Source organism: Tursiops truncatus, chromosome 1, assembly GCF_011762595.2.
Source record: "Tursiops truncatus isolate mTurTru1 chromosome 1, mTurTru1.mat.Y, whole genome shotgun sequence".
In the NCBI taxonomy this organism is placed as follows: domain Eukaryota; kingdom Metazoa; phylum Chordata; class Mammalia; order Artiodactyla; family Delphinidae; genus Tursiops; species Tursiops truncatus.
In genome coordinates this window covers 96,857,127-96,871,114 of record NC_047034.1, presented here as the reverse complement: position 1 = coordinate 96,871,114, position 13,988 = coordinate 96,857,127, and the positions used below count along the sequence as shown (strand labels likewise).

At 42.9% G+C, this 13,988-nt stretch overlaps 1 protein-coding gene across 2 annotated transcripts in view; it reads right to left on the bottom strand.

Moving 5' to 3' along the window:
• The window catches only part of PLPPR5 (phospholipid phosphatase related 5), a 131,357-nt gene extending 119,585 nt beyond the window's left edge, over positions 1–11,772 (bottom strand). The window contains exon 1 of one of the 2 annotated variants that reach the window (XM_073810569.1): positions 9,770–11,772. In XM_073810569.1, the coding sequence (XP_073666670.1) occupies positions 9,770–10,006 (237 nt within the window). In that variant the 5' untranslated portion in view covers positions 10,007–11,772. The remainder of the gene's footprint in view (positions 1–9,769) is intronic. The other variant, XM_019919187.3, reaches the window with a different exon arrangement.
• Positions 11,773–13,988: the final 2,216 nt, after the last annotated feature.

Sequence of the window (13,988 nt, the reverse complement as noted above, 5' to 3'; positions counted from 1 at the left end):
GGAGCCAGCAAGAAGAAGAAACAAAGGTCTCTTTGTGAAAGACCAAAAGGGTTGTCACGTAGTTTTGACTAAGTCTCTTCATTCATTTTAGTAACTGAGTAAACCCCACACTGGAAAGGCACGTGTGAAGGAAGAGGTCATTGCCACCAACCCAAAGATAGTGTTTTGTTTTTTGACTGGAAATGTCAGGAGCTCATTTTAAATTACAAGATGAGGCCCCAGGTGCACTGCCTTTATCCAAGACTGCTCAATTTTTCTGTTTGGGAGAACATGGCATTCTGCTTTGATGAGATCTCTGGAAATACAAGATGCTTCTCAGTGTCAAGAGTGCTTCTGTGCACCCCAGTGTGAGAAAAAGCTAAATCTGAAATCTCGATTAAAAAATCTCGATAGAAAAGTACAGTTTCTGCTGGCACTACTGAGAGCACCCTTTCAAAAAAGGGATCATTATGCTAGAAACACAATACACAATTTCCGCAACATAGCAGGGCTGGTTATATCAACACAAATCCTTATAGAAGAAATGCCGTAAGTTATTTTGGTAATATGCAGATATGTCAGGACTACATTTGTATTTAACCGCCCCATGATTTCATGAGTGTTTTACTTCCTGACCCTGCTTTGAAAGATTTGGAAAAGGGGAAGATCGGCTCTAATTCTGGTTTTGGGATTTGGAGCAAGTCAGGTAACTTCTGTAAGCCTTATTTTCAAGGTATGCTACACATGGAAGGTACTCAACAAATAGTTGCTCAGGGAAAGAAGGAATGGGGAAGGGAGGGAGAGAGGAAGTCCGATAGTCACAAGCATTTTATCAGAAAGGTCACACTCCAAAGAGGCTGCTGTAAGTCTTTTTGCTATCATATGTTAATTAACAACTAAATTAGCATTGTAGGTATAAAATGATTTTTTACTGATGAAAGTAGTGACTTTTAGTTAGCATGATCAGTGCTAAAATGGACTCTTAATTGGTGAAATTCAAGCTATTGAACTGGATTGACTCAAATAGTTTGGAGATACTTCCTACCCTTGAATGATCAGGGTATAAGACTCCAGGGAGGCCTGTAACCCATATCCCAGTGACTTGTTCTCAATGGATAGGAAGGTTTCTGCTTGAAGCATGTCAGTCTGAGGACACAGAATCACACCTTGGCTATGCTGAACCTTTTATACAGGGTTTATACACTTAAAACGCATCAAAGGACAGAGAGCTGCCAGTTCATTAAACTTACAGAATAGGCTGTATGGAATATTTTGCCTATTTTAATGAATGGTTATTAAGTAACTGTGTGCTCAGCAGAATTTGGTCATTATAACCTCATCATCACAAACTTCGATTAGTCCCTGGATAATTTATCCACCAAAAATAACCAAAGAGTTGGGCATAATGAGTCAGATTACAAAACCCTGATTTTGAGATGCTCAAGTCTAGTGATAGAAACGTGAATAAAATTAAATACAACATAAAGCACAATATAAGATTATTTTAATGCCATAATGTGCTGAAGCCACAAAGGAATCATAGAGGAGAATGCAGCTACCTCATATGGGAAGAAGGATCTACTTAGAGGAGTTGGTGCTAGGTCTGAAAGGATATAGCAGAATGTTTCAGAAATATTATTTTTCCTGAGGGGAAGGGTGGGAGAGCACTATAAAGGTTAGAAGCAAGGGAAATAAAAGTGAGTTCATACAAAAAATTACAAATGTATTAAATACCAAACACACACACACACACACACACACACACCACACACACACACACGCTTCCACTCACACATGTTCTCTCAGAGAGAAACGTCCACCAAGACTGTCTGTAAAGTTTTAAATGCACCTGAACTGGAAAAAGAATCTCTAGGATTCTGTTTTTACAAAAAAAAATGGTGATTTTACTGACAGTGGTTCTCAAACTACATCTGTCATAATAAGACTAAAAAAGTAAGCAGCCTGCTGAGTGAAAACTGGCATTCTCAGAAATAGTTTAAATAGTACTGAATATAGAACTCCATTTCACATATTTTACAATATCTCCCATCAAAACGATAGTCTTATGATTTTCCAAAGTCTGTTTAAAAGCTCTTCCTCTTCCTAGGTTAAGATCTCTGACATCAGAACTTGCCTCCTCGAACTGTATGGATGGGAATGTTGAGCTGGGAGAAGCAAGTTCTATTGGCTATTCCACTGGTTTTAGGAACCAATGAAGTTTTGTCTTTGAACACAGATTTTATTTTATTTTTTAAATTTTTATTGGAGTATAGTTAATTTACAATGTTGTGTTAGTTTCAGGTGTGCAGCAAAGTTAATCAGCTATACATATACATATTGAACACAGATTTTAAATTCCCCTTTTCATGTCTGGTTGTAATTGAGCCTATACATTTACAAGCATAAGGACGCTGTAAAGAGCACAATGATACATAATCAATATGCTTTAACTCTCCTCTGCCTTCTAGGAATGCCACCATTCAGGCTATGAATCAAATTAGTGGGCAATGGCAGGTAGCCAAGGGAGCATTGGATTTGAAGTAATAGATTCAGATCCTAGATGTGGCATTTACCCAGTGGAGGAATTGCGTAAGCTCCCTAGATGTGTTAGTTACCACACGTAGTACCTGGAATAGTTAATATGAAGAGTAAATGGTTTACCACATCCATTCAACAGAAATGATTAAGGACACCTGATGTCCTTTTGCTGCGTAGCACCAATAAATGTTACTGGCATTTATGTTAAAAGAGCAGCTATCACTTAATGCATGCTTATGTTTAATTCTTAAAAGATAATGTTAAGTATCATCTCAATTTACAGACAAGAAAGCTGAGGCTTGGAGATATAATTTCATGCATAGTGTTTGAACTCCTGAAGGGCAGTGACTATGCCTCCCTCATTATACAAGTCAAGTAATAGCACTGTGCCTAGCACAGAGTAGATCCATTATCATCATTCCAAACTTTTACAAATAATGACTTTTGGGTACCGTACAAATTTAAAAATGAATATGATACAATGCACACTTAACAGATGGTATCAACATTGCTCCCTGGAAACATTATTTCTTTCAAATTACACAAATGAATGGGATGATTCTTTATAATAATCTTGACAGTAAGAGCTTATTGAAACATTTTGAAAAACGGCATTGAGTATTGGAGTAATATAGTCTGTAATAATTAGTTAGGCCATTTCACACTGTTGTCTTTTTATTTTTGCTCTTCTTTCTACAAGAAAATAAAAAAAGAAGTATAAAACCCTTTTCCGTTTTTCTACTCCGCAGAGTAAGTGTATTCAGCTGACAAAGCCATGCTATAAGCAGTCTAACCATCTCCAATGACCAAGCAGCTACACCCATGTAATCTGCTCACATTATGTTTTCCACATATGCATGAAGTGACTTATTGTCTCCAAGGTGCATTTACATCCGTTTGATTCTCAAGACAGTTCCAAAAGGTAGGAAAGGCAGGAAGGAATAAGTCAACATTTTTCAGATAAGGTAACTGGTGCAGAGAAGCAACAGGGATGATGAGTGACAGGGGATGGAGGGGGAGAAGGGGAGAGGAAAAGGAAGAAGGGGCGTGGGAGGAGAAGAGGCAGAAGGGAGGGGGAGAGGCAGGGAAAAAGAAGGGAAAGGAAACACAAGCTGGTTTTCAGGTTCCTGGGCCTTTGCTTCCCCTTACCCCCATCACAATCTCCTAATCAGTTTGCAAAGGGGAGGGGATAAATGAAAAAAGAGAGACCATCAAAGGAATGCAGGGAGGAGAAGGGAAGGAGGGAGGGTGAACATGAATGAATGAATATGAATGAGAATATCTAAGTAAAGCAAGGGCCTAAGAGACCTAAGGAGGAGTTTAAACAGATCCATAAATCCTCAAAGAGTAGTTCTTAACTTTTAGGAATCTTGGGCATTTCTGACAATCCGATACAGCCATGGAGGCTCTCACTAGAAAAATGCGTACATACACACACACATACATACATATGTACATACGGTATTTTATAATATAATTTCAGTGTGTTCACTGCTCCCCCCCCCCAAATCTAGTGCTAGGTCCCATTTTAAGAAACATGTCTTAGAAACAGAGGTCCCCTCAGCTCTCCGTGCACTGCAGTTTGCAGATCTAGAACCAGAGGGTGGTTCCACAGAAAAGCAGGTGCCTGAAGCCCTGTGCCAATGTGTGCCACAGAGATAAGAAACGCGGCTGCAGATCAGAACAGAAATATCTCTGAATCCCTCCCGCTGCCACCAACCTCTCCATAACATTTTAAGCTTAATAGGAAACAAAACAATTTCCTACACTACACATCGAAACCACTGTCTACACTAGAACACAAAGTTTCCCATCAAACCAGAAAAAAATGAAATTGAAGATAAAAGTTTTGAGAAAAATTTGATCCTTCTAGTATTGAATCCCTATGACTAAATATCTTTAAAGATTTGTTTATTGTGTAAGGATAAAGGTACATAACAAAAGAACTAAATGCACAGGCTCTGACGATTCTAGCATTGTCATTGTGGGACTCTGGACTGGTCATCTCACCTTTTTACATCCAAATCTCCTTCATAAGTTTATTGTGAAGATTAATTATACTAATGGACTGAAAAAAATTAATACAAGTCTGACATCTAATCTCACTAAACATCCTATTTCTCATTTATAAAGTGGGCTTAATGATAGTGCCTACGTTTAAAGACAGTACTATCATGGTGAGCATTAAATGAAGTAACACATTAAATGTACATTACACAGTGTCTGGTACATAGGAAATATTAGCTAGTGTTAGCCCGCTGAAGAAATGGAGGAGTCGTCAAAGGCAGAAATCACTGACTTGACTGGAAGAACAGAGTTCTAATTGAGTTTTAGTGTTCTTGCTACTCAGACGCCCCAATTTTTGTGGGTGATGAATTGAACTAGGTGGCTTCTGTTCACCTCAAATATTTTATCAGCCCTGGAACCCACTAACAAAGGTATTTTGCTAGGTGCCTTAAATAGGTTGTCTTTTTTTTATTATTATTTCATTTATTTATTTATTTATTTTTGGCTGTGTTGGGTCTTCGTTTCTGTGCGAGGGCTTTCTCTAGTTGCGGCGAGTGGGGGGCCACTCTTCATCGCAGTGCGCGGGCCTCTCACTATCGCGGCCTCTCTCGTTGCGGAGCACAGGCTCCAGACGCACAGGCTCCAGACGCACAGGCTCCAGACGCACAGGCTCAGTAATTGTGGCTCACGGGCTTAGCTGCTCTGCGGCATGTGGGATCTTCCCAGACCAGGGCTCGAACCCATGTCCCCTGCATTGGCGGGCAGATTCTTAACCACTGCACCACCGGGGAAGCCCAAATAGGTTGTCTTGATGAATTATCCCAACCTTGGGAGGACTAACAGTAGCTAACACATATTCAGCTGGGCACTACTCTGGTACTTAAATGTCAACTCATTTTATACTCATAGGATTCCAGGAGTGGAGATGGGTGGAGATAGTAGTGGGCACCCAAGGCAAGGTTCAAGGAAGGAGAGGTCTATGGGAGAGCTTTAGGCTTTGATTTAACAAGATGGACCTCTGGATATAAGATGCAACATCCTTGGTATAGCGGCAGTAGCTCCATGCCTCAGTCTTGGAACCCAGAGGGAGCTTCCTGGGGATGCAGGCATAAACAATCAGAGATGCTCCCTAACCCTCAGTGCTGGTCTTCTCTGTCTTGATTCTGACTCTATGAAGAGGGATGGTCTAGCTTTGTCTCCTTCAAATCATCTGTGTTGCTCAGAGATCTAAGGTACAATAGGGGCTAGTGGCCACTGTATCCAAATTTGGGGGGCAGAAACCATTGTCATCACCAGGTCTTTTAATCAATGAAAAACAAAGATCACTAATTAAATTTATATCTGTAAATTCTGTAGGTGGTGCTTGGGTGAGTGCATATAGATCAAACTGAACAGTACCTGTTTTCAAAGAGTTTATAAACCATGTCATCTTTGTAAATGAGCCCAAATTACAGGTGTTTTCTGAAAACACAATTAAAATAGTAATATTTCACAACACAAAATAGACTCAGGGATTTAGAGTGTAAAATTATCTTACACAGATATTTTAATAGAAGAGCCCTACACTACTGTCCCCAAAATGTCCTAAAACACCACCTATCAGACAAGTCCCTACTCAATTCCCAATAAATGGAGAAAAACTCAGCCTGACATTCCAGGACTCAGCAATGAGACCCTAGTCTTCCTCTTCTGCCATATACCCCTGCATTCCCCACACACCACTCTTAGAAACAAGACAGACCAACCACTGTTTCAAGAGTACAGACTGCATTTTCTGCTACCAAGCAGTCACTCAGGTTCACACTGCTGCTTTCTGTGATGTCCTGACTCAAACTCCATTTCAGCCTCTCCTTCAAGTCACATCTCAAAAGCCACCCTTTTCTTCATGAAGTCTTTCTTCTCCTCTCCAAATAAAAATGATCTTGTCCTCTTTGAACCACCAGAGGTCTTTGCGGTATATATACATATATGTAGATATGTATGTACATAAACTTTTATTATGGTGATTTACATTATGACTTTTGGCATGATTACCTAATTTCCCAAATTACTGTAAACTCTTAAGGATTAGTGACCATGGTTTACTTCTGAAATTACCTTTATAACCCCCACTCTGGCTGATATGCTGCTTGCAACACAGGAATTCAATAAGCATTTACTGAATTACTATTTTACTAATAGTGTTAATGAAATAGTGATCTCTTATGGAGTATCAACTATGGGCAAAGGATGATATTTATATATTATATCTCATTTAATATTCAAAATCCTGTGACTTAGAAAATTAAGGATCAAGGAGCTATAAATTAGTTGTTCAAGGTTACACAGCAAGCAGAATCCCCAACTCTTACCATAACAGCAGGATGCACTTTGAATCTGAATCCAAACTTGTCAGACTCCAAACATGTGCCCCAAGTCAACACTATATAAAAGTGATAAAATTTAAAGAATATTTTCCTTTTAATTTTTAGATAAATAAGTTTGGCAAATTTGAAACAAAACCACAGATTGTGGCAGTGAGGAGAGCTACTTTTCAAAATTAACTTTAAGGATTAGAATGAGTTTTGAAGATTAAAAATATATATAATGAAGAATCTGTATCACTACAGTCCAAGAAATGTAAAAGATGGGGAAAGAGACCATTTGAGGCATTTATTTAGAAGAATGATTTATGAGTAAGCTGAATTTGCATATTGTAATAAAAAGGCGCAGGTTTGGGAGCGTGACACAGTAGGGTTAAAATTCTGGGTGTAATGTTTTTAGCCTTGGTCCTCGGGCAAGTTACTTAACCTTCCTAAACCTCAGTTTTGCCAAAGGGTAGGTGACAGTAATAATAACTGCTTTCATAGATAATGCAAGTATTAGATAGGTATAGGGTATATAACCCAACAAATGATGGGTACTACTAACATTACTATTAATAATATTGTTTTCATGCAAAGTGACTGTGCTAAGCCAGTGTTCTTGAGAAGAATGGAAAAGCAGGGCTGCCATTACTGTTCCCAAACTTTCACATTATGAGAGTGTAATACTGGGAAGAGCAGAAGCAGAAACAAAGGCCAGCAGCACAGCTAGCCTGAATATCCAACATTTCCTTCTCTTCATACTGACTCCCAAATTCTCTCTCTTGTAACTAATGAACTGAAAATCGAAACATGGAAATCACGTTGGATCCTCCCTTTTAAAATCTCTCAAGAATATTCTAGATTCCCACCCAAGCAGCCTTTCTCATCTTCTTTCAGAGAACATGTTTTTTGGAAGTAGGACAAGCAGTATGGCATTTGGCATCAGTCTCACAGGCATCAAACACCACACCCACCATCTTTGTTTTCAGGTGCTTCTAGTTTATTATCTGATCCTCAGGGTCCTCAAATGTTAACTGGAGAGACTATCTCCTGGAAGGGATGCTCTGAGAAGTATACGTGGCCATGACTATTCAGTGCCCAGCACAAAGCAGGTGCTCAATAATGACTAATTAATTCCCTTTCCCCTCTGTGGTTCCCCCTAAGTGGAGAATAATCAAATTCTTTGGGAAAATATGTTATGTCTCTAAATGGCACCTGCCACCATGGATGGATGGTTAGGATCTGAAAAGTGCTATCTCATTTAAATAAGCCACAGAATCGTAATCACCAAGGGATGAGTTACAGACATTACTGATTATGGCTGTACCCAAACCAGTGTCCTGAAAGTGACAGGCTTTTTTCTTAAAAGAAAAAAAAAAAAAAATCCTTGAAAAATCCCTGAGCTACTCAGTCTCCTAGAAAACATGTGTCTGGAAACTCAACATCTGCAGAAAGCAAAAGGGCCCAAGAATGACCAATTTATTTTTTTCTCTTACAGCTTTCCAAATAGAGGACAGAGAACACAAACATGAAGCTGGATTTGGGGTGTCTGATATATTTTAGCAAATTACAACTGAAAAAAAACAAAACAAAACATTTTCTGGTGCAAGGTCTAACACTTTTCAAAACAGTATTCTTGGAGCCGTATTTGACGTCAACTATCACAGTACCTGTGATAAAGTTACTTTGAAGTTATCAAGAAGTTCCTTGGTTTGTGGAATTCCATTATGTGTGTTAGGAACTTTTCATTATTTTGTAAATTATTAACTCATTTCCTCTAAAATCAAAGAAAACATGAATATCCAAACCTAACAGATAAAACAGATATTCTTAACATTCATTATTGCAATTTACACATTCAACCACTGGGGAAAAAAAGTCCCTTTCCTTTCCCTCTTCATTTTTAATTTCTTATTAGTTATCTGTTGAGAGAGAGAGAAAGAGAGAGAGAGAGAGAGACAAGATGAGCTGTACCACAAGAAGGGAACCTCCAATACTCTGACAGTATTAAAGGAACCATAATAATTATTTTCTGAAAAAACACCACCAATTCTCCTACCTATAACTTTGCACCACATTCACATACGTAAATTATTATACGATTATCATTCTAATAATTACATATGTATATCTGTGTATATATATGCGTGCATGTGCCCGTATAGACACGCACACAATCCAAAAGGCATTCTCAGAAAAGCTCTATGAGAAAAGGACTTAAGCCGCCCAGGGAATGGAAGAGCGTTTAAATAAATCCTGTAATTTAGGCACAGCTCCTGCTTTTCAGCAAGCACTGCTACTGGAGCCTCTTCATTTAGGAGAGGTCTCATGTTCTTTTTTAGATATCTGTTCCCTGGTCAGCTTAGTCTAATTGGCACTTCCTTTCGAAAGGGAAGGAGGCGGTAAAAAGGGAATTTGCGCCCCGATTCTGGAAGCAGAAGTCCCTTCCACACCCCAGCAGTTGATCGCCGTCTCCCTCCCGCTGGCCCCGCTGCTGCTCGTCTTCTAGTCGCAATGTGAGAGGTGGCAGCCAGCGGAGCAAGACCACAAGTAGATGAAGTCAAGATTCAACCGGATAACTCACCTCCTCCCCAGCCCCGACTCCCACCCATTACCGTCTACAGCCCCCTTCCCTCCCATCCCCCTCCGTGTCACGCTAAGTTGCAGCCACCGCGGGGGGTAGCGGGGGTGCGGGAGCGGCAGGTGGGGAGAGCTGGGGGCTTCCTTCGGACCCATACCGACGCGCCCTAGAAGAATGTCCTCTGGGGAAGGGTCTGCCGCCAACTTGGAGGAACTTAGAAGGCAAAGGCTGCCGCGCCCCGACCTCAGCGGGGCCTCAACCCTGAAGGCGAGGGGCGGAAAAGGGCAGTCGGGGCGAGGGCGGGCACCCCCGGGCTTACCACGAGCACGGGGACCCCGGCGGCCAGCGAGTAGAGGAGCACGGGGGGCACGGCGCTGCTGTCCTCCGGGCCCGGGTAGGGCTTGCGGTAGGCGCTGTCGTGGCAGAAGAAGCCCTGCACGTTCACAGTGAACGTGTCCGTGTATTCGAAGTAGTACGCCAGCATCACCGTCCCTGCCATGATCACCATCTGGAAATAGAGCATGCTGCTGGTGAGCGCCGCGGGCAGCCGGGGCATGCACGCCTCCCGGGCCGGGCCGAGCCGAGCGGGCGGCGGACGGGCCCCCTCCCGGGTCCGCCGAGGCAGCCACCGGGGGCGCGGCGGCGGGGGCGGCGGGAGGACGAGGCGCGGGAGGCAGGATGGAGCCGCCGGAGGAAGAGGCGGAGGCAGGTCCGGGTTTCGAGGCGCCGGCTGGCTGCGGAGGAGGTGGCTACCCCCGGACGAACCCCCGCTCCCCTCCCCGCCCCCTGCCCGCCGCAAGCACCGCCCGCCCGGGCGCGGGGTCGCGCGGGAGGGCGGGGAGTCCCGGGCGGCGGGTCGCGGCCAGGCGAGACACCGTTCGCTATGCAGCTGCGCGGGGCCGAGCCCCCAGGCCCGCCCGGAGGAGAGGCGGACCGGGCGGCGGCGGCTGGGACAGCGGCACCTGTACCCCTCGGAGGGCGGACGCAGTGGAGCAGGCGAAGCTCCTCACAGGGGTAAAAACCAAAAGGGGGGGAGGGGAGGCAGTAGAGAAGGAGCTTCTAGAAACTCCCTTCTGAGGCAGCAGCTGGGTGTTTTAGGAAACCCGCGCAACGCCTGGGAAAATGGTGCGCGGACGCGTCTTCGGAGCGCAACCCCGTAAAGCGCCAAGTGCCGATTCCGCGCACCGACTTTCAGCCGGCGCCTCTTTGGATTCCTTAACCCCGTGCAGGATACACGCCCAGCGCGAGTTTCTAGGCGCAATGAGAAACATCATCCCAGAGGATTTTAGATTCTGAGTTTTTTTGCTTCCCGCTCCAGCTTCCTAGGGCTTTGTATGTAAAAACAGAAATCATAGCTCGGGAGTTCCCGAAGCATCATGTCTTGTACAACGGCCCCTTCCTCGTTCACGTAGTCTCCTCTGGCTCATCTTCTCAGTTTCCCTTTATTAGCTGCTTGTGAGACGAGGCACTGCAGATTCCTGGGACCCAGCAGTGGCAGCCCCTAGGGAAGGGAAAAGGGCCATTTGCCTCACCTCGCTATTCCCTGAGTTCCCAGGTACTGCCGGGATTCCCCAGGGGTCAAGTGAAAGGAGAGGGAGACAGAGGGCTCACACCACAGGCATACAAAACACACCCATACGTTGGGCAGGCACGCGTGTGCGTGGGTATGTAAGTAGCTGTGCAACTGCATGTATGTAAGGAGCCCGTTTCGTGATGCCATATGGGTCCCTGCCTGCAAGATTAGGCAGCCGACTGAGGGGGCTTAGGGAGGGGTGGAGCTTAGTGGAACCTGACACTGCTTACCTTTCACTCCGGAGAGCAGGTAGGAAGCCTGTATGCAAGGCGAGGGGATGAAAATACTCCTAGAGCCCTGCCCTTCTCATTACAACGTGGAATTACCTTAGGAGATTTGTAGAATATTCATGTTAATGGGTTGTAGCCTGATGATTTTTAGAGGTGGGCCTTTATCATCAGGAAAAAACACTTTTAAGCTAAAAAAGGCCTTTTAAATTTGGCAAGTGATTGGTGGTTTAGGGATGAGATAATAATGGCAGTGTGACTTTCTTTAATGTAGAATTATTTTACCCTCCATGTTATTACAGACATCATTTAATAACTAATTACTTAGTGCTTACCAGGAAAACAACACCGAAAAACCTATGTAATAAGCAATTTGGGGCAGTGGGAGCAAACTGTTCCTAAATGGACAAGCAAGACTTATCATACGATGAAAATATAACTACTACAAAGATACATGGTCTAGTGCTACATTCAGAAAATCATTCTAAGACTGTAAGAGTGTTTAAACTGCAAATCTGGTTCTAAATCCTGTTTAATAGAATTTTTGGAAGAATGGTGTTAATTTAAAAGGATAGTTTTAAAATGTAACTTTGGATTAAGGAGAGTCTAACGTAGGTAATGTATTCAAACTGATGAAAACGTGCATTACTTTTGAAATTAAAATGCACTGTAATGCACTGTTCCGGTGTTATGTGTGCCTAGTACTGTTCGTGTAACAAAGCCGGGTCCTCGTCTGTCCTGTTCACTGCTCTGTCCTCAGCATGAGCAGTGTATGGTATACTGTAGATATTTAATCTTTGAATGAATTAAGGAACTTACTCCTCTAAGAACAACAGGGAAGTGTTTTCACGTATAAAATTTACATCGAGGTTAGGGAATCCCAATCTTTATGTCCCCAGATAAACCTAGCCTGTATACTTATTTGGCACACAGGGCAATGTTAGAGCAATGACTCTGGTACTGCCTCAGTTCAAATCTCAGCCCCGCCACTTACCAGTTCTGGGAACCTGGGCAAAATGCTTAACCTCTTCCCGCCTTGGTTCCATCACCGGTAAAATAGGGATGATACTCGTAACTACTTTACAAGGTTGTTATGAGGATTATTGATGCTCATTTCATTATGTCTGGCACATTGTGTTTAAATTCTATAAAGTTTAACCTTTAGTCATACATGTATCTAGCCTGCCTTAACCCAGGTCATTCTAACACCCATCACCAGTCACTTCCTTCTCTTTTTATTGCTTACAAAATGATTCTGGGGCTTCCCTGGTGGCGCAGTGGTTGAGAGTCCGCCTGCCGATGCAGGGGACACGGGTTCGTACCCCGGTCCGGGAAGATCCCACGTGCCGCGGAGCGGCTGGGCCCGTGAGCCATGGCCGCTGAGCCTGCGCGTCCGGAGCCTGTGCTCCGCAACGGGATAGGCCACAACAGTGAGAGGCCCGCGTACCGCAAAGAAAAACAAAAACAAAAACAAAATGATTCTGGGTGTATCCATATTTCTGTATATATTTTTCTGTAGATTTGTGCACATTCTATCTTCTCTTTCAGACGGTATCCACCTCAAGAATAAGATACTATTTTCCTTCAGAATTCTCAATATCCCCATGATTTGTTCATTTTAGATGGTCAAAAAGTGTTGTTGACCGACTCATGGTTGACTAACCATCCAATGCTGAAATTCAAGGTTAATAATCTTACCTCACATTATAAAGATACCAACATTAAATTAAACTTCCATGAATATTTGAACAGCTTGGTTATACATAGAAATGGTGTGAGGTGGATGAAACAGCACGAACAATATGCTTTTGGGCTGGTTACTTTACTTTCCTGAGCCTGAGCTTCTTTGGGGACAAAATGAACTAATTTTCTTACCTCTGGGCTTTGTACCAAGTAAGTACCAAAGAAGGTACTTATTTAGGGCGTTTCTTCATTTTATTTTCCTGTGAATCATGTAAGCTAATTCTTTTCCAAAATACGTTTTTCAACTTCAAAGAATCCTTTGGAACCCTGCCTCAATTCTTTTTTTTTTTTTTTTTGCGGTACGCTGGCCTCTCACTGTTGTGGCCTCTCCCGTTGCGGAGCACAGGCTCCGGACACGCAGGCTCGGCGGCCATGGCTCACGGGCCCAGCCGCTCCGCGGCATGTGGGATCCTCCCGGACCAGGGCACGAACCCGTGTCCCCTGCATCGGCAGGCAGACTCCCAACCACTGCACCACCAGGGAAGCCCCTGCCTCAATTCTTAATGTAACTATCTGTTTCTAGATTAAAAAAAGCACTACTCATATTTAATCTTTTGGAATCTTGCCCAAATTCTTAATTTAATTTAATTCTTAGGCATATCATTGTGCTTTCAAATGTATTGTAGCCGTCAGTCTGTCCTGTCCAAATTCTCCCCATGTCAGCTCCTACCAAAGTGAGTAATGTAGGTCAAAAGTGTGGTATTTATAACTTTTATTTTCCAACTTCCAGTGATTCATATTGTATTTATCTGTGCATGACTTAACAACCACTCCATCCCACCATGTTTCTCCACCTATAAAACATGAATACTAGGACAGATCTTGGGGGAATAATTTATCAGTTCCAATACCTCCCATCTACCCACCCCAATACTCATGCTCCAGTAAGAACTAGTAAGGTGCTAGACTGGCATAGAAAGATGTAGTCCTTGTCTGTATGGTTTATAACTTTTCTTCTATAGATAGAAGACAAATGTACAAAAAGGCAAGGTGGA